This window comes from Leucopleurus acutus (assembly GCF_964270905.1).
Source record: "Leucopleurus acutus genome assembly, chromosome: 17".
NCBI lineage: Eukaryota > Metazoa > Chordata > Mammalia > Artiodactyla > Delphinidae > Leucopleurus > Leucopleurus acutus.
The window spans coordinates 28,345,981-28,366,820 of record NC_139159.1 but is presented as its reverse complement, the minus strand read 5'-3'; the positions used below and the strand labels follow the sequence as shown (position 1 = coordinate 28,366,820).

At 38.0% G+C, this 20,840-nt stretch overlaps 1 protein-coding gene across 2 annotated transcripts in view; it reads right to left on the bottom strand.

Moving 5' to 3' along the window:
• Window positions 1–7,567, bottom strand: part of E2F5 (E2F transcription factor 5) — a gene marked incomplete at its 5' end in the record, with an annotated part of 35,376 nt that extends 27,809 nt beyond the window's left edge. For both annotated transcript variants that reach the window (XM_082858841.1, XM_082858840.1), the window contains one exon: window positions 7,337–7,567. In XM_082858841.1, the coding sequence (XP_082714967.1) occupies window positions 7,337–7,567 (231 nt within the window). The remainder of the gene's footprint in view (window positions 1–7,336) is intronic.
• Between the last annotated feature and the right edge of the window lie 13,273 nt (window positions 7,568–20,840).

Here is a 20,840-nt window from a genome sequence, read left to right as displayed (position 1 = left end):
CCTGGTATACCTCAATTTAAAATTTTTGAGTCCTTTTCTTTCTTGGTGCTTTTCTTGTACACAATGGATGCCTGAAGTTTTTCATCTAAACAACTTTATTAAAAAGAAAAAGGAATCGGATACATTCACATACTGGAGAAACTAGCAGGTTTCAATTATCACTCATTTGATGTTTTCTGTATATTATGCTTTAATGCTTTTACCTTTTCATCCTTTTTTACGGATTTGTTACGCTTTCTGTGTTATTTTTTCCCTTTGTAAGATAGCAATTCAAAATGTATTTCTAGTCTATTAAGTTACCTTTAAAATTTTAATATATTTATAAAAAGAAAATGATGCATAAAATCAGCAAAAGCTCAACTAAAATACTTGGGCACTCTGCTAATGAAATCTCTCAGTTACCTGAGGGTCTCAACTAGACACTCCTTACTCTTATCCTTGTGAGAATCTTCCTAAAATGTCTACAGTCCTGCCTACACATACTCTCCATTCAAGGAAAGAATCTTTCCCAGTGATGGAGGCCCTCGCATCATCTCATTCACTGCTCAGTCCCCTGGAACACAGATGATGAAGATGAGCTACAGCTGCACTGACCTTGCTCTTTTTTTTTTTTTTTTTTTTTTTTTTTTTTTTTTTTTGCGGTACGCGGGTCTCTCACTGTTGTGGCCTCTCCCGTTGCGGAGCACAGGCTCCGGACCCGAAGGCTCAGCGGCCATGGCTCACGGGCCCAGCCGCTCCGCGGCACGTGGGATCTTCCCGGACCGGGGCACGAACCCGTGTCCCCTGCATCGGCAGGCGGACTCTCAACCACTGCGCCACCAGGGAAGCCCTGACCTTGCTCTTTTTAAAAATTAAATCCAAAATTTAAAAATTTTATAACTTTCCTATTCCCCTGTAAGTAAAACAGAATTTTACTGTAAAAGTGGATTTTACTTTATTCCATTATAGAAATGACTCTCAAAGCTTACTCATTTCCACTAGAAATTAGGTCCCTTAATTAGTAATGTAAGATTTGAATGCCGTAATATGCTGCCATTCAGACATGAGCAGAGACTATTCCAGAGCAATTAAATGGGGAATTTCTTCCATCCCTAGCCTCCAACATTTCCCCAAGAGTAGCTCTCATCAATCTTAGTGAACTCCTAAAGGGTCAACTCTGTTTGACATTAATTCCTTCTACTACCAGGACAGTTCTTTTTGATGCGTGAATAATATGATTGAAAAAGAAGAGGCAGTAGAGCTCATTCCATGGTTCTCAGATGTCAGTAGGTATCAAAACTACCTGGGGTATGTATTTAAAATGCAGATTCCTAGGCTCATCCCCTGGCCCTACAGAACCTGATTTCCCAGGTCTGACATTAGAATCTTTTTTTTTTTTTAAAGATCCAGAAGATGCTGACATATTTGACCATTGGTCTACACATTGAGAAAGCTGGTGGAATCCCTTTCTTGAAGTGTGAGGGTGGAGAGACTGTACAGCTTAGCACGAAAATAAAATCTGCCTGGGGCTTCTCAGTTCACAACTACTGCCACCACTTACGGTGGCTCATCCCTTCTTCCTTCCACTTTAAGGATAAGATATAAAAGATGTGGAACATGCCCAAGACACACTGCTGATAGGTGACACACTGCTGATAGGTGGCAGAATCAAGACCAAGAACTCACTAGTACTGTCTTAGCTATATGCCCATTTATCCTGTCCAGAACTGAAAAATGCGATGGCTGGCTTTTTTTTTTTTTTACTTTCTTTTTCTCTAGAAAAGTTGTTCTTCACATTATACCAAAACTTCAGAGGTAGGTACACTTTGCTTAGCATAGCATCAATTCTGACATCAGACTATCTGGGCTCTTATCTCCTTTACTGTGGATATTGGCTGTAACCAGATAACGTCATTAAGCCTCAATTTCCTAATCAGCAAAATGGAGATGTAATATCTCCCTTAGAGTTTTGTTACAAGAATTAAATGCGCTAATACAAGTAAAGCATCTGGCATAGTGTCAGTCACTTAGTATTAGCTACTAGTAATCATTTTTATTAGTGTTGTAGAGCTTTAGTCTCCTAAGAATTTTCTTTTCCCATTTGGTCATGCATCTTGTATTTAACAGATGTTTAATAATTAGACCCTGGAATAGATGTATCCAGAGAAGCTTTATATATGCATCTTTAATATATTTTATTTTTTAGAGTAGCTTGAGGTTCACAGCAAAACTGAGTAATAGAGATTTTCCATAAATCTCCTGCCCCCACACATGCACAGCCTCCCCCACTATCAACATCCCTCATCAGAGTGATACATTCATTACAACTGATGAACCTACACTGACACATCATAACCACCCAAAGTCCATAGCTTACATTAGGGTTCACTGTCCGTGTTGTACATTCTGTGGGTTTTAATAAATGTATAGACATGTATCCACCATTATAGTATTGTACAGAGTAGTTTCACTGCCCTAAAAATCCTGTGTTCCACTTGTTCAACTTACTCCCCTAACCCCTGATCTTTTGCTGTCTCCATTGTTTTGTGTTTTCCAGAATGTTATATAGTAGGAGTTATATAGGATGTAGCCTTTTCAGACTGGCTTCTCTCACTTAGTAATATGCATCTAAGGTTCCTCCTTGTCTTTTCATGGTAATGACTCATATTTTTCAGCACTGAATACTATTCCATTGTCTGGATGTACCATAGTTTATTCATTCATTCACCTACGGAGGGACATCTTGGTTGCTTCCAAGTTTTGGCAATTATGAATCAAGCTGCTATAAATATCCATGTGCAGATTTTTGTCTGAACATAAGTTTTCAACTCCTTTGGGTAAATACCAAGTAGTGTGACAGCTGGATCATACAGTAAAAGTATGTTCAGTTTTTTAAGAAACTTCTGCAACATGTTGCATTCCCACCAATAGTGAACGACAGACAGTTCCTGTTGCTCCACATTCTTGCCAACATTTGGTGTTGTTAGTGTTTTGGAATTTTGCCATTCTATTAGGTATGTAGTGGTACTGCAGTATTGTTTTATTTTTTTTAATTGCAGTAAAATACACATAATAGAAAATTGGCATCATAACCATTTTTTAAGTGTACAATTCAGTAGTTTTAAGTACCTTCACGTTGTTGTGCAACCAATCTCCAGAACTCTTCTAATCTTGCAAAACTGAAACTCTATACACACAGCATTAGTTTGCTAGGGCTGCATAATAAAAATACCACAGACTGGGTGGTTCAAACAACATAAATTTATTTTGTCACAGTTTTGGAAGCCTGAAGTCTAAGATCAAGGTGTTGGCGAGTTTGATTTCTTCTGAAGCCTCTCTCCTTGGCTTGCAGATGGTCTCCCACATTGTGTCCTCACATGGGCTCCCCTCTGTGCACAGGCATCCCTAGTGTCTGTGGGTCCAAATTTCCTCTTCTTACAAGGACACCAGTCAGATTGGCTTAGTGCTTACCCTGGTGGCCTCATTTTAACTTAATCATCTCTTTGAAGGCTCTATCTCCAAATATAATCACACTCTGACTACTGGGGGTTAAGACTTCAACATATGGATTTTGAGGGAACACAATTCAGCCCCAAACGCCAAAGAAGCAACAACTTCCCATTCCCTCCTCCCCCAGCAACCACTCCTCTACCTTCTGTCTCTATGAACTTGACTGCTCCAGTTACTTCATAAAGTGGAATCATACAGCATTTGTCTTTTTGTGACTAGCTTAATGTATTCAAGGTTCATCTATGTATGTATCAGAAATTCCTTCCTTTTTAAGGCTGCATAATCTTCCATTATATGTATATACCACATTTTGCTTATCTACTCATTTGTTGATGGACCCTTGGGTTGTGTCCACCTTTTAGCTATTGTGAATAATGCTGCTATGAACATAGGTATACAAATAACTGTTCAAGACCCTGTTTGCAATTCTTTGGAGTATATACTCAGAAGTGAAATTGTCCTGAGAATTTTTAAGCATGCACTGCAGTTCTGGCTCTCCTACTCATATCTCTCTCCTTAGGATAATCCTTGCTTTATTCTGTGACATCACAATCTAAGACCTTAGATTATTTATTTCTTCCACAGTGTGTATTAATCAGCAAATCATAAATGGGTATGAGTCAGGGACCTGTGAGATAAGAAACACCATAAATATTTTATCATATTAATCCAGGTATCGTTCAGGCAATTGGTAACTTGAACAATTATAACAAACAAGATAAGGAATCTTGAGCATACTTTAAAAACTTGAAGGTGGCATCAAAATGGCAAATCTAGAAACTCAGTTATAAATTAATAGGAATTTTCAAAACAACACATATAGTCATGACTATCCTAACTTACTTAAATGTTTAGTTCTATAAAAATAGAACCCTAGTTTAATTTGTGAAGTAATATGAATTTGTCATTAATATCCTCATTTTAATGCAGAAGCTCAATACCTTCTCTTCTATCATGAGTAGAGGTATAAAAATAATCATGCATTTTTCTTTACAAGAAAGATTCCATGCCCTACACAGATGAAAAATTTAAGAAATTATTTTTTTTTAGGAATACTGAAAGTCAGTATAGCACAGAGAATAAGAAAATATGGTCTAGTTTCAAGTCATAGCTGTGACTTTCTACTGTGTGACATTGGGCAAGTTACTTAACCTATCATTTTCTCATCTGTGAAATGGGGATCGTAAGTCCAAATTTCAACTGTTAGGATGATAAAATTAGTTAATATATGTTAAATGCCTGGCACATACTAAGCTCTCAATAAATGTCAGCTACTAACAGCATAAATTGGCAAACCACATAACTGGAAAGGACCATGACATAACTTGTCATCTCACTAGAATAAAGAGAGAGTAACTACCCCACTCCCACTATTGTAACAAATTATTAGAATTTGTTTTGTTAAGCTATGTCCTCAATTAGTTAAATTACTAAGAAATGTATCACTAAGATACAGCATTATGTTCTTATTCTTCAGTAGTATATGTCACAAGTTAGAAAAGAAATAGCATCTAAGTGGTTTGGATATATTATGGATATCTAAGATATTTGGATGTGATGGCTGATATTTTTTATATTCATGATATTCACAAAAATGATGTTTCATTAATTGCTTCTTAAAAAATATCAAGTGTATAATGCAAAAGTACCAATAACTTATGCTGAAATACACCACCCCCAAGTAAGAATATAAGGTAAAAATGTGATTTTATAATTTCAAATTAGAGAAACTTTATAATTGTCAGTGTTAATCCATCTTCAACACGTCAGAAAAAGTCTTTATGATCTTTTACTATGGTGTACAATAAGAAACATCATTGGAAATATTTCAATATAAGATTTTTACAATATAAGATTTTACACATATATATAAGTAAACATATGTAAATAAATGATATCTATCCATATTTATGTGAAAAAGAATGATACTCAAACTGTTCTCTACAACTAAAATGTCATTAATATAATGAGACCTAATGTCACTGCAGAAACCTTTGAACTTTTAAGATAGGATGGATGAAACAATGTTGTTATGATATATTAAACTCCATTTCCCACTCATTGCCTCTGTGACTTCTGGACAGCAAAATGTGGCCACAGATGAAGCAGGAAGAAGCCAAAGAACTTAGGGGAAAGCAAGGGCAAAGTTCCACCATTCCAAGGCAAGTTGCAGAGGCCTTCACAGTCAGCCCTCAGAGTTCAGTTTCATCTGGAAAATCCCAAACTTTCCTGATTCCTTACTGAAGTCACAGGCTACAACTGAACTTCTAGATTTTGAATAGTAGTTTGCAAGCTATGCTTTGTAACATCCCTGGCTTTCACTGATGACCTCATGACTTCCTGTGAAATTCTTTAAACAGAATCCAATTTAGTTCACAACAATTTAAATACTATATATGCCGTAAAGCACTTTCAGGGAGGGAGGTATGGAGGAAAGAGTGGGTGGGGGAAAAAAAAAACGAGAACAAGAATTTCCAAGGGTGTGGGAAAATTCTAGGAGTAACACTTCAAAAAGAAGAGAGTAGAAACTACTTCCGGAAATGCAAAATATGTGCATCGTGCCTCATTTGTATAAACTAGAACAATTCAGATATTTCAACAATCACATACTGAACACCCAGGGAAAGGAGACGGCATTCAGTGACATACCTCACCTCCTGCACTACACTGAGAGGAGGGCCCCTAGCAGAGGCCATCAAGTTGGCCTTTGTGAGTTCAGGTCAGGGAGAACTAGAAGATGCTCTCCTGCTCAGATGCTGCTTCTGTTACTTTAGGCACTGCCCTGATGACTGCAGTCACACTCTCAAGCTAGGAAAGGTGGTCCTGACCCTCCCCTAGGTGCTGGGACCAATCCTCTGCAGTGATTACTGACTCGTTAGTAATTTTTGTTTTTATTGCTTTACTTCTTACTTAAACTGCGTGTGCTGGCTGAATTTTAATTCAAGTGTGATCACAGCGCTGTTCCTCAGCGCTGTGGAATCCTTCCAAGTCCTGCCTTGAACGGTTAAGTCATTTTGTTTAACGGAACAGCTTTTGATGCATGTTGCTGTTTGAAAATTCCAAACTGTAGTAAAAGACGAAGCACACGGTCTCGTGAAATAGGAGTTTACTGAGCGCTTCCATCTTTTGGGGTGAAAATTATAAAACACCCCCTTTTCGTGTGATGGCAAATCTCGCTTTTAGAAATTTATATCAGATACCAAATTAAGTCACAAGTCAAATATCCCTCTTAATCATCAGGATGATGAAAAGAAGTGCACAAGGAAGAGGTTTTTTAAATTACTATTATTGTTTTAACGGGGAGGGCTGAAGAGTTCACCTTTTTGTGTGTGTGTCATCCAGAAGAGGTGGCAAAATCGGATTTTGTTTGCTTGTTCGTTTTAAACAACCGAAACACGGTCTCAGCAAGAATCGCCTATTAAAACCATCAATTCCCAACAGCAAAATCAATCCCAAGGGTGCCTCGGGGCAAAGCGCCCTGGTAACCCCTGCGGCTCTGCCACAGGTGGACGCGGAGCAACAAGGACACTCGGTCGCCCTCGGGTCCCTACGCCCAGAGCCTGAAGCCACGCGGGCGCGCCCGAGCTCCTGGGCTCTTTGTCGAGAGCCCGGCGCAGCGCCGGGCCCCATTGGTTAACGCGGTCGGTCCGGGCCATCCTGGTCCCGCGTCCCTCCCCCATCCCGGCGTCCAGGGCCTGGGCGCCGGCCACGTGGCCCCTGCTCGCGGGTTTCCCGGTCTCCGGGATGCGCGTCCACGCCGCGCCGCCCAACCCACGCGACAAGGGGGTGGTCTTCTCCCAGGACCGCGGGCTCGGAAGTCCGCCCCCTCCCCGCCTCCCGCACTCACCGCTTTGAGATCCAGGACGCCGTCCTTGGCCTCCTGAAGCAGCGACACGAACTTGGTGGTGAGCAGTCCCAGGCTCTTCTCGTGCCTGCTGCTGCCGCCCCCGCCGCCCCCGAGAGGCGGCGGCGGCGGCGGCGGGGGCTGCGCCTGGGACTGCTGCGGCTGCGGCCGCTGGCCCTGCCCCTGGCCCTGCGGCGCCGGCTGCCCGGAGCCCGCGGGCTCGGCCGCCGCCATCGCGTCCCCGCGCCGCGGTGGTGCGGCCCCCGCGCTCGGCCACCTGCCGGGTCGGCTCCGCGGCGGCCGCTGCCGTCGCCGCCCGCCGAGGGCGGGACGAAGGGTCGCGGGCTCCTGCAAACAACAGGTGCGCTGCGCCCACCCGCCTGGGGGCCGCTCGGCGCGCCGGGCCTCCGCCCCCTCCCCGAGCCTGGGGACGCGAGAAGGAAGCCCACGATCGAGGGGAGGGGGAGTGGAAGCGAGAAGAAGGGGCGGCTAGGGGTGGGGACCCGAGTTTAAATGGCAGGAAGTGACGCCGCGGCCCGCCGTTGCTTGGAAACGCATTTTTCTGTAGGAAGGAGGGGCGAGCGGAGAGGAGGGCAGCGTCGGTGACTGGGTTTCACACTTGCCTCCCTGCTGTTGGCGAGCCGACCCCGGGAGCGGCGACCTCCCGCAGCAACGCCGGGAGGAAACAAGGGCTTCAGGGCAGGAAAAACCCTGCCGTGTGGCCATCAATTTCTGAGCCGCTGGGTCCGTGGAGCCACAAGAGATTAGCCTTCGGTCACTTACCTTGATTGGGCGGTTTCTGCTGTCTGCTCTTTTCGAGCTTTAGGATCCTTTGCAAATATTTCAGTGACTCGGACCAAATGCAGGGTTATATTCCATAGATTATCTTTTTGGATTTGAAATACAGGAAAAACAGAATCATGGAATCATAGGTAGAGATACTGGGGTGTGGAGGGAGAGGTCCTGAATTGCTCAGACTCGCCGCTGGACTCCAGATCTCCTGCATTTAGAACAGTGTTCTTAATACCTTACTGGAACCAAATTATATTGTGTTATTTAGAATATTAGGCACCCGCAGGTTCTTGTGTTTCGTGATACCCCAAACTATTGATGGGAAATGGGATAACACACAGATCTGGGTAAAAGTTTTTTCTCATTTGATTACAAACTCTCGAGAGTCAGAACTAAATTTTAAATGAGTTGGTGTCACACACAACACTTTGGATATAGTAGATGCTCAATAAATATTAGGTGAATGAAAATTCCATATGATGGTAATTAATCAAGAAAGTTTCATGCAAGAAATATTTTAAATTTAAAATAACAATAAACTAGCAAAAAAGGGTCACTGGAATGAAGTGAAATAGCAGCATTAGCTAGTAAAACCGGACACACCATTTATAACAAAATATTTATGCTTCCAATTCATAGGTACAGAACTTCATTAATAACCAGACAACCTTTATTTAATCAAAGAACTCTATAAGCAAAACTTGAAATTAAAAACCTTTAGTAGGGCTTCCCTGGTGGCGCAGTGGTTGAGAGTCCACCTGCCGATGCAGGGGACACGGGTTCGTGCCCCGGTCAGGGAAAATCCCACATGCCGCGGGGCGGCGGGGCCCGTGAGCCATGGCCGCTGAGCCTGCGCGTCCGGAGCCTGTGCCCGGCAACGGGAGAGGCCACAACAGTGAGAGGCCCGCGTACCGCAAACTAAAAAAAAAAAAAAATCTTTAGTAAAACATGAAAAATTCAATTAATAAAACCACTCAATTTAAGTTATCTCAAAATGGGTTCTGCTATGTGATTTGGCATTAGCAAAATTATTATTTTACAAATTAAATTAATTTGCAAATTAGTTTTAATTTATTATTAATAAATAGAATTAATAAATACAATAGTGTTTCTTAAGGAGGTTTTAGTTTTAATTTGAAGTGGTAACATTGTGCTATAGATGCAGGGACAGGAATTGATAAAAATAAAGTTGTTATTTTAAAAAACTTTTTTATATGTGTCTTAGCTTGGTCTGCCATAACAAAAATACCATAGACAAGATGACTTAAACAACAGAAATTTATTTTCTCACAGTTCTGGAGTCTGGAAGTTCGGATGCCAGCATGGTCAGGTTCTGGTGAGGCCTCTCTTCCTGGCTTGTAGACAGCTACCTTCTCTCTGTGTCCTCACATAGCAGAGAGAGAGAGAGCAAACAAGTTCTCTGATGTCTTTTCTTATAAGGGCACTAATCCCATCATGAGGGCCCCACTCTGTGACCTCGTCTAAACCTATACCTCTCGAAGGCTCTCTCTCCAAATGTGGTTAAGGCTTTAACATATGAATTTGGGGGAGACACAATTCGTTCCATAGCATGTAGTATTAAATCATAATAACTATTTTGGTAATTTTTTAATTGTTCTTTTTAATTTCAGTTTTTAAAGTTTTTCTACAATGCAGTTATTATTAATGATGCTAATAGGTCATCTGAAATTTATTTTGCAATATTTTTGTGTTTTTCACAATGAATTTTTCATTTGTTTAAACTCAGTAGGATTCAACTAAAACACATTCACAAGTTAGCAGCTATTTCAATTAGCCTTCAAAATCCTATGTCTGTCAGAGAAACTACAAATTACTTACACCAGTGGCTTCCGAACTTTAAGGAGAAAAATCATCTATGGTGTTTGTTAAAAATGTGATCCTTTTTTCCAAATTTCAGAGATTAAATCAGCATTTGATATGAGAATTTGACCTGGGAATCTGCATTTCTTCACAGATAGTTTCAGGTAATTCTCATGCACACAGTCACCCGTTTGAGAAACACTGAATAACACAATGAAAAATAATAAAATATATCATTTTTCCTAAAACTGCTAAAGATCAGAGCCTGATAATGCAAAAGTCTTTTTAATATTTTGAAACTTTTTGGAATTTCTGCTAATGAATTATTTAAAAATGTGATTTTTAAAAATCAGAATATAAATAATCTTTAAGAAACTGATATTGGTCACTGTTTGAAGTATATTACTCTGAATTTGATTTCTGTATCCTTTTGGCTATAAAGGAGACAACTCTAAATGGCTATCAATTGCTACACTAGTTCTTTGTACCAATTCTGACAAAAGCCTAATAATTCTTTCCATCAAAAGTTAGGACTCATAGCATATTCTCAAGAAGTAGGTAAGATTTTTGTGCACTAGAATAATCCAGTTAAACTAAACCGTATTGCATTGACCTATGTAGTATTAAATGCATGACAGTAATCCTTTATTAAATTCAGACTAATTACACCGGATTAACTGGGCAAATATTATGATCTATTATAATATTGTTTATATGCTCCTGATTATATTTTCATTATTTTTATGCATTTTGGAAGTGCAGCTGCTTAGCCAATTCAGGAGTAGGAGGGAGAACTTCAGTGTTTTGAATTCGACGGAATGACTTATTAGCCCATAGTTCACTGGACTGAGTGTCAATTTGTGGAATTTCACATATGTTATTTTCATAGAAGTCCAGGATCAGTTTAATATATGTGCAGTTGTGTCATAATATAGTAGTTAACTATTCAAGAAAATTCAACCAAATTTTATTTTGTTCACTGATGGTGGCGTACTGATTTTCAAATGCATGAGCCTATCAGTTGGAAGTGATAGGTTGGAACTTCCAACTCTCAGGTCTCCTTTGAGCTAAGAAACTTCATCAAAAGGCTGCTTACATCAGCTTTATTACTCCCTTGTTTAATCTGTTCTAAGTTAATGAAGATAAAATTTGGCTTTCTGTTTTTCCTTCCAAATCTTACAACACACAAACATCTATCTTATGCATTTTCAAGATTAAAAAAATTAGGTAAACACATATGTTTCAAGGATTATTAATCGTCACATTATGACAAACATTATTTTTTACCTACCTATAACCTGCATGGTATAGTAATAATATGATAGATAACCCAAAGACCTTGACTTCAGAAGTGTGTACCCTGTAAGCAGAAACAGGAAATGAAGATTACATTCAAACACCTATAGAAATATAATTCACACACATTAAAGAGATTTTAAATTTTATTTAGTGACTTATACTCTACCTTATTGCCCTATCAAGGCAGCTTACCGAAAGAGGGAAGCTTACATTCAGAAGGCAGCTTACATTCAAAAATATGGCATGATATTAAAAGAAACAAATAGTTGCTTCTAAATCTTCTTGAAGAGTCAGACTGAAAATTCGAATTCTCATCTTCATTAAGTTAAAACTTACGATTTGATGTTGGGGTTTGAACTTCAACCACACATATTCAAATGTAAGAACAAGAGATCCAAGTTTGTTGTAACAAAAATAAACTCAACTAATATACACTAGAAGCTTCTATTTACTAACACCTGAACAGTCCTCTGACTGCTCTTGTGTATAAAAAGGGAAGGTAAATATGGTCAAACATTTACAGAAACTGTATGTCACTTAGACCTTCCTGAAAAATCAAATTGCTCAGCAACTCTCCCACTGGAAACACTGTTGATAACACTGTTTTTTTGAAATTTCAGTAAGGTAAAAGTGTTTATCACTAAACTACCAAAGCAAGATGACTGCCGTGCAAATAATAAGCCATAGCATAAAGACCTCCTATTCACAATACATTGCCCTAATTAAGACACAAACTTAAAAATCATATGCTCTGATACAAACCCTTTGGTAACTAATACGCTGTGTCAACCTAGAGTTGACAATTTTTGAATTTATCACCGAGAGAGTAATTCTAAGTCAAAAGTGGTTTTATCAAAAGAATTTCTCACCAGTGAATGGTCCCCACATCATTCAATTCCTTGTGTAGTGTCACATCTATTCCCTAGAATGAAAAAATAAAGCACTCTAAAATAAATCCCTCAAGATAATGATTATAGGTACCCTAGAATTATCTAATGTTAATAAATGTACCATCCTATCTTGCTCTACTGTAATTGACTATTTTATTTATAAAAATACCTATTTATTTAATTATATGTGTGCCATTTATAAAAATTAAGGAATTTATTCAGCAAAAATTAAATTCAGACTCTCAGTGGATATCTCCCAACTAAGTCATGTTAGCCATACACATTACAAAATGAAATAATACATGCTTTTAGAATCTCTGAAAAAAAAATGTTTTGTAAACTGGAAAAAAAAACTACCTTTGGGATCTTTCCTCAGTCAGTAGATCATCCAACAATCTATCTGTCTTTTGTAATTGTGTGATATGCATATTACTAGTGTTAACAGAATGACTGTAGCTGATACATGGTAAATCTTTTGTTATTTTAATACTTTCATGATTAATTTAACGTGGATTAGGCAAAAATTAAAAATAAACATGACCAAAACATTAAACTAGTGATTTCATTTATGTTATTTAAGTTGTGGCTAAAAGAGATATTTAATTTTTAAATTTTTAAAAGTAAGTCCATTTTTGGAAAACTGATAAGAAACTAATAGTTTGGGTAGTGTGAAACCCCAAAATCATGAAGGTGAAATTAACGATGTTATGCCAATTTTTATATGGTCAGTTTATTCAATGATCATAATCAGTTGAACTTTGGTAAACACTTATCTTTTAACTGACAGGAAGAAAACAATTTAGAAAACTTAAACTACTCTTGTAGTTTTTAGCCAATTATGCATCACAAAGAATTTCCTCTCAAAGTTCAGAATTGTTATGTGGGTTTTATCAGTAAAGAGAGCAAGTAGACAGATTTCATAAGATCAGTAATGTTTACAAAATAGTAGGTGATACCTGCCAGCATTGTTAACACTGAGTAGGAGGGAGAGTCCAGGATTTGAAAGTATAAACTAGTGTTCTCTTCACCACTGTCCAGAAGAAAATATCTGCCAGTCAAGAAGCTCCTCCCCACAAAGGTTTAAGGATAATGGAAAGAAGTGGTATAGACCAATCTTCAAAGTCTCCCACTGTGCCCTTACTCTCAGGGGACCACATCCTAAGAAAACAGACTCTAAAATCAAGACAGGTACATTACCAACAAATATAGCAGTATGTATATGGAAGTGAAAAACTGGCGAACAAAAATAAGATAATCCATTGGACGTTGCGGCAGCTATGAGAACAGCCTACTGCAAGGTGGGAGGTGGTTGGGAAGCATATAACCATGAAGTGATTCAAGAGTAATTATCTACTGTGGGCAGTACTGCCAGACAGTAGTCAAAATCCTAGAAAGATATTGAAAATTCTTATGATATTGAACTAGACCCCAAATTCTCAAGATTATAAGAACAACCATTTCCTTAGGTTTAAGTAAAAGATATTCCAAGAATTTGATAAAATGGAAAATAAAAATCCAACCTCAATTATAAATCACATTCTTACTTAGATCCATGTGTATATAAGCAGACTACAGCTTATATACTTCTTGAAGGAAGTATAAGGAAAAATTCAGTTTACTTACAGATGTAACAACTATACTTCTAAATTCCTTTCCAAAACCTGGTAGGAGTCATGGTGGAAAACTGTACAGCAGCCCCTGGAAATGAGTGTTTTGATTTGGTGAGACTCAGGTTAAGACCCACAGACTGATCACCCTATATAATTTCCTCTAAGTATGTATATCAAACCAAAGAGAGTGGCCACGTGGGAAGGATGCTTACCCTTTCTTTAAAGCCTGAACATATCCTCAGCTAGATCCTGAGGTAAGGGTTGAGGGTGGGGATTGGTTCTAGCTTTTGTTTCATGAGTTCTAATAAATAGATGTTTGTTTCTTTTGCTTTGTAGGTGGCTGTCTGTATACCTGATTCAATAGACCTCTCAAAGAGTGATAATGGGGTAAGAGATTTGGTAGGGAGCTCTAGAAAGGACAAGGTTTGAGCTATCTGATGGGAAGCAATTGGGTCAGACTGTTGACTTAGACCCAAGCTGTGCCACTGATGGTGGGAATAAGAGCATGACTGAGCTGTAATGAAAGAACTCAATCAGAATCTAGGCACCCTAAAACAGCTGTCTTAAATTTATGTACTCCCGAGGAGACATTTGGACAAAAGCAGTGGTTACATTCACTTAACATAATTGAGTCAATTATATTAATAAAATGTATTTAGCTGGTCATATCTCCTTTGATCACTGTGATTCAAGCCATGTACATTAGGTGTGAGCAGCAATACCATCTCTCCAGAGGAAGTAAAAAATAGATAACTGAGGACCACCTTTGGTATTTCCACTCTATCTCCTTTCAATCCTCCAGTATGGCCAGCTGATAAATCATAAATCAGATGGAATATCAAGATTTCTTGATAAAAGTCTACCAATTGAATTAAGCAATCACAATTTTGGCAATGTTGCTCTCCCACCCCTATAAAATCTGGATTCACCTACTATTTGTCACAGATTTATTTACTGGGACTTTCAATGATGAGATCAACCTAAGGACATTACTATCATCAACCGCACTGATGATATTTAAATGTTAGTAGGATTTAATGAAGCAAGATATCAACTTCTTATTCACTAATATCTCAACAAAAAGGAGAAGGGATAAATTGTTATCCCTCCAAAAAACTTAGGGTCTTGCCATGTAAGTGAACATACTGGAATTCCAATGGATGAGAGAAGGTAGAATATCTTTTCTAATTATACTCCAGAATATTAAACTGAAACCTCTATCCTAATATCCCAACCTTGACGGAGCCAGCAGCCTTGAGATAGCATATCTTTGCCTTGGGAATTTGATGTGCTGTATGTACTAGTTAAGCTGGAAGTCTAGTAAATTTGAGTTGAGGTACTTTTTTTTTTTTTTTTTTTTTGCAGTACGTGGGCCTCTCACTGTTGTGGCCTCTCCCATTGCGGAGCACAGGCTCCGGCTGCACAGGCTCAGTGGCCATGGCTCACGGGCCCAGCCGCTCCGCGGCATGTGGGATCTTCCTGGACCGGGGCACGAACCTATGTCCCCTGCATCAGCAGGCGGACTCTCAACCACTGCGCCACCAGGGAAGCCCAAGCTGAGGTACTTTTAAATCAAGATTTTGGATTCAGGAATAAGCTTCAGTTGTAATCAACCCTTCTTAGGTCCCATGACCCAGAAAGTCAAATAATTTTTTAAACCTCTAACATCTTTTCAATCATCTTTAGACAAAAGGCACAGACACACACACACACACACACACACACACAGAGCATGTGTCAATACAGAGCCCATTTCTGTATCACACAACGGCCTGAACTGCCTGTTATGAATTGAGGGCTCTTAGCTCTTCCTTCTCACAGATAAGTAAGCCTAGTACTCTAGCAGCTAGTAGAAATGGTATAATCAAGATTAGATAAATGGTAATAACTAGACAAGCTTGATGGAGCATGTGCTACCTTAGTGCACACTAAGGATTCCAAAATCTTCCTGAAGTGTCCCTTCATATTATATCATCTATTTTAACAAATTGGGATCAACCACATGCTGAGCTCATCATCAGGCAAAAAACTCGATGATTTATGAATGGGGCTGACTGGTATTTGGCTGAACAATATCTATGGATCACAGTTGATTTGTATCCTCACTTTTACCTATCCACGCAATATTAAGGAACTACTCTTTCCTCCAGGAGGTTGAAGTAGACAAAAGTCTCCTTGATAATTAGCTTGACAGTGACTACTGTGGACAGGGGACTTTTAACAGGAAAGAAGCGCACATGGCCATCTACCACCAACAGTATGGTCAGAGGTGAAATATCAAGTATCTAATCGTTCAGAGAAGAAATCCAGGTTGGTGTGGCCATCAAAGCCATTCTTTAACATTGACATACTCATCATAGGGGGTACATATTAGTAGAGACTTACTATAAGTGACTTTATAAATATTATTTATAATTAATGGCCACCAGAAATTATCAACTTATTACTCGCCATATTGAATGAGTTGAGAACTATTCTTTCCTTCTCTCTTTTCTGAAAGAGTATGGCTATGGACTGATTTTATTTATTTTTAAAAGATTTTACAGAATTCACTGGCAAAGCTGTCTGAACCTGAGCTTTTCTTTGTAGGAATTCAGTTTACTTATTATAGGTTTATTCAGATATTCTATTTTTTCTTGAGTCAGTTTTGGTAATTTGTATCTTTTCAAAAATTTGTTCAACTAAGTCATCTAATTTGTCCCCATAAAGTTGTTAATCGTATTTCTTATAATCCTTTTTAGCATCTTTAGAGTCTGTAATGCTGACCCTTCTTCATTCTAGAAATTTTTATTCTCTCTTCTTTATTGCCCAGAGCTGTTAAAAGTGCATCATTTTTTGAAAATATTTTCAAAGAACCAACTTTTGGTTTGATTGCTAGTTTCTCTATTGCTATTTTTGTTTTTTTTCTATTTGATTGATTTCTGCTCTGAGATTTAATATTTTTATCCTTGGGGTTAAGTGGATCTTCTTTTTCTGGTTTCTTTTCTTTCTTTCTTTTCTTTTTTTTGGCTGCATTGGGTCTTCGTTGCTGCATGCCGGCTTTCTCTAGCTGTGGCGAGCAGGGACTACTCTTCGTTGCAGTGTGTGGGCTACTCATTGTGATGGCTTGTTGCAGAGTACATGCTCTAGGCACAGGGGCTTCAGTAGTTGTGGTGTGTGGGCTCTAGGGCATGCAGGCTTCAGTAGCTGTGGTGCGCGGGCTCAGTAGTTGTGGCTCATGGGCTCTAGAGTGCAGGCTCAGTACTCGTGGCACACGGGCTTAGTTGCTCCGCAGCATGTGGGAATCTTCCCGGACCAGGGATCAAACCCGTGTTCCCTGCATTGGCAGGTGGATTCTTAAACACTGTGCCACCAGGGAAGTCCCTTTCTGATTTCTTAAAAAGGAAACTTAAATTACTGATTTGAAACCTTTCCTTCTTTCTAACATAGGCATTTAAATCTATAAATTTCTCTCTAAACATTGTTTTGCTGCATCCCATAATGTTTTCCATGTTCTATTTTCATTTTCATCCAATTCAAAATATTTTCTACACTTTGTGATTTTTTATTGAGATATATTTGATTTACAATATTATATGTTTCAGGTGTAAACACAGTAATTAATTTTTTAAAAGGTATTATATTCCATTTATAGTTATTATAAAATATTGGCTATATTCCCTATGTTGTATAATATATTCTTATAGTTTATTTTATATATAGTAGTTTGTATCTCTAATCCTCTACTCTTATCTTATCTACCCCCCTTTCCTCTCCCCACTGGTTACCACTAGTTTATTTTCTATAACTGTGAGTCTGTTTCTATTATGTTATATTCCCTAAGTTTGTTTTATTTTTAGATTCCACATATGTGATACCATAGCAATATTTGACTTCCTCTACCTAACTTATTTCACTAAGCCTAATATGCACCAGGTCCATTCATGTTATTAAGAATGGCAAAATTTCATTCTTTTTTATGGCTGAGTAGTATTCCATAGTAAATATATTCCACATTGTCTTTATCCATTCATCTAGTGATGGACACTTAAGTTGCTCCCCTATTTTGGCTATTGTAAATAATGCTGCTATCAACATTGGAGTGCATGTATCTTTTAAATTAGTGTTTTCATTTTCTTTGGATATATACCCAGGAGTGGAATTGCCGGATCATATGGTAGTTTTATCTTTAGTTTTTTTAAAGTATGTATTTTTTTTTATTTATTTATTTTGGCCATGCTAGGTCTTAGTTGTGGCATGTGAGCTCTTAGTTGTGGCATGTGGATTTCTTAGTTGCAGCATGTGGACTCTTAGTTGCAGGATGCATGTGGGATCTAGTTCCCCAACCAGGGACTGAACTTGGGCCCCCTGCATTGAGAGCACAGAGTATTACCCACTGGCCCACCAGGGAAGTCCCTATTTTTAGTTTTTTGAGAAACATCCAAACTGATTTCCACAGTGGCTACACCAATTTACGGTCCCATCAACAGTGTACATGGGTTCCCTTTTCTCTACATCCTTGCCAATATTTATTATTTGTGATCTTTTTGATGATAGTTTATTCTGGCAGGTGTGAGGTGATATCTCATTGTAGTTTTGATTTGCATTTCTCTGATGATTATTGATGTTGAGCATCTTTTCATGTACCTGTTGGCCATCTGTATGTCTTCTTTGGAAAAATGTCTATTCAAATCCTCTGCCCATTTTCTAATCAATGGTTTGGTTGTTTGTTTGTTTGATATCAAGTTGTATGAGCTGTTTATATATTTTGGATATTAACCCCTTATTGGTCATATCACTTACAAATATTTTCTCCCATTCAGTAGGTTGTCTTTTCATTTTGTCAATGGTTTCCTTTGCTGTGCAAAACCATTTACATTTAGCTAGGTTCTATTCACTAAATTTTGCTTTTGTTTACTTTACCTTAGGAAACAGATCAAAACAAAAATATTGCTATGATATATGTCAAAGAGTGTTCTACCTATGTTTTCCTCTAGGAGTTTTATGGTACCTGGTCTGACATTTAGGTCTTTAATCCATTTTGAGTTCATTTTTGTATGAGAAAATGTTCTAATTTCATTCTTTTACATGTAGCTGTCAAGTTTTCCCAGCACCACTGACTGAAGAGATTGTCTTTTCACCATTGTATGTTCTTGCCTCCTTTGTTGTAGATTAATTGACCATAAGTGTGTGAGTTTATTTCTGGGTTCTCTAAGCTGTTCCATTGATCTATGTGTCTATTTTCTGGGCTAGTACCATACTGTTTTGATTATTGTAGCTTTGTAGTATAGTCTGAAGTCAGGGAGCATGATTCCTCCAGCTCTGTTCTTTTTCCTTAAGATTGTTTTGCCTATTCAGGGGCTTTTGTGTTTTCATACAAAATTTTAGATTATTTGTTCTAGTTCTGTGAAAAATGCTGTTGGTATTTTGATAGGCGTTGCATTGAATCCATAGATTGCCTTGGGCAGTATGGTCATTTTAACAATATTAATTCTTCCAATCCATGAAAATGGTTTATCTTTCCATCTGTTTTTGTTGTTTTCAGTTTTCTTCATTAGTGTCTTATAATTTTCTGAGTACAGTTCTTTTTACCTTTTTAGGTAAGTTTATTTGTAGGTATTTTATTCTTTTCGAAGCAATGGTAAATATTGCTTCCTTAATTTCTCCTACTGATAGCTTGCTCTTAGTGTATAGAAATGGAACCAATTTCTGTATATTAATTTTGTGTCCTGCAACTTTAACAAATTCATTGTGGAGCTCTAGTAGTTTTTTGGAGGCATCTTAAGGAATTCTATAGCATAATGTCTGCACAAAGTGACAGTTTTATTTCTTCCTTTCCAATTTGGATTCCCTTTATTTCTTTTTCTTGTCTGACTTCCATGGCTAGGACTTCAATACTATGTTGAATAAAAGTGGTGAAAGTGGGCATCCTTGTCTTATTCCTGACCTTAGAGGAAATGCTTTCAGTTTTTCACTGTTGAGTATGATGTTAGCTGTGAGCTTATCACATATAGCCTTTATTAATTATACTGAGGTATGTTCCTTCTATGCCCAATTTCTGGTGAGTTTTTGTTATAAAAAATGTTGAATTTTATCAAAAGCTTTTTCTACATCTTTTAAATCATCATATGGTTTTATTTTACAGTTTGTTATTGTGGTTTATCCCATTGATTGATTTGTGGATATTGATAATCTTTGCATCCCTGGGAAAAATCCCACTTGATCATGGTGTATGATCCTTTCAAAATATTGTTGGATTTACTTTGCTAATATTTTCTTGAGTATTTTTGCATCTATGTTCATCAGGGATATTGGGCTGTAATTTTCTTTTTTGTGATATCTTTGTCTGGTTTTGGTATCAGTGTGACACTGGTCTCATAGAATGAGTTTGGAAGCATTTGTTCCTCTGTAATTTTTTTGAATAGTTTGAGAAGGATAGGCGTTAGCTGTTCTCTAAATGTTTGGTAGAAGTCACCTGTGAAGCCATCTGGTCTTGGACTTCTGTTTGTTGGGAGTTTTAAAATTCCTGATTCAATTTCATTACTGGTAGTTGGTCTGTTCCTATTTTCTAATTCTTCTTGATTCAGTCTTGGGAGATTGTACACTTCTAAGAATTTGTCCATTTCCTCTAGTTGTCCATTTTGTTGGCATATTGTTGTTAATAATAGTCTCTTATGATCCTTTGTATTTCTGTGGTGTTGGTTGTAACTTCTCCTTTTTCATTTCTGATTTTATTGATTTGGGCCCTCTCTCTTTTTTTCATGATGGCTAAAAGTTTATCAATTTTGTTTATCTTTTCAAAGAATCAGCTTTAATTTTCATTAATCTTCTCTATTTTTTTTAGTCTCTGTTTCATTTAGTTCTGTTCTAATCTTTATGCATTCTTTCCTTCTACTAACTTTGGATTTTGTTTGTTCTTCTATTTCTAGATCCTTTAAGTGTAAGGTTAGTTTGTTTATTTGAGATTTTTCTTGTTTCCTTGGGTAAGCTTTTATCACTATACACTTGTCTTTTAGATCTGCTCTTACTGCAACCCATAGATTTTGGATCATTGTGTTTTCATTTTCATCTTTCAGATATTTTTTTGATTTCCTCTTTGATGCCTTCAGTGATCTA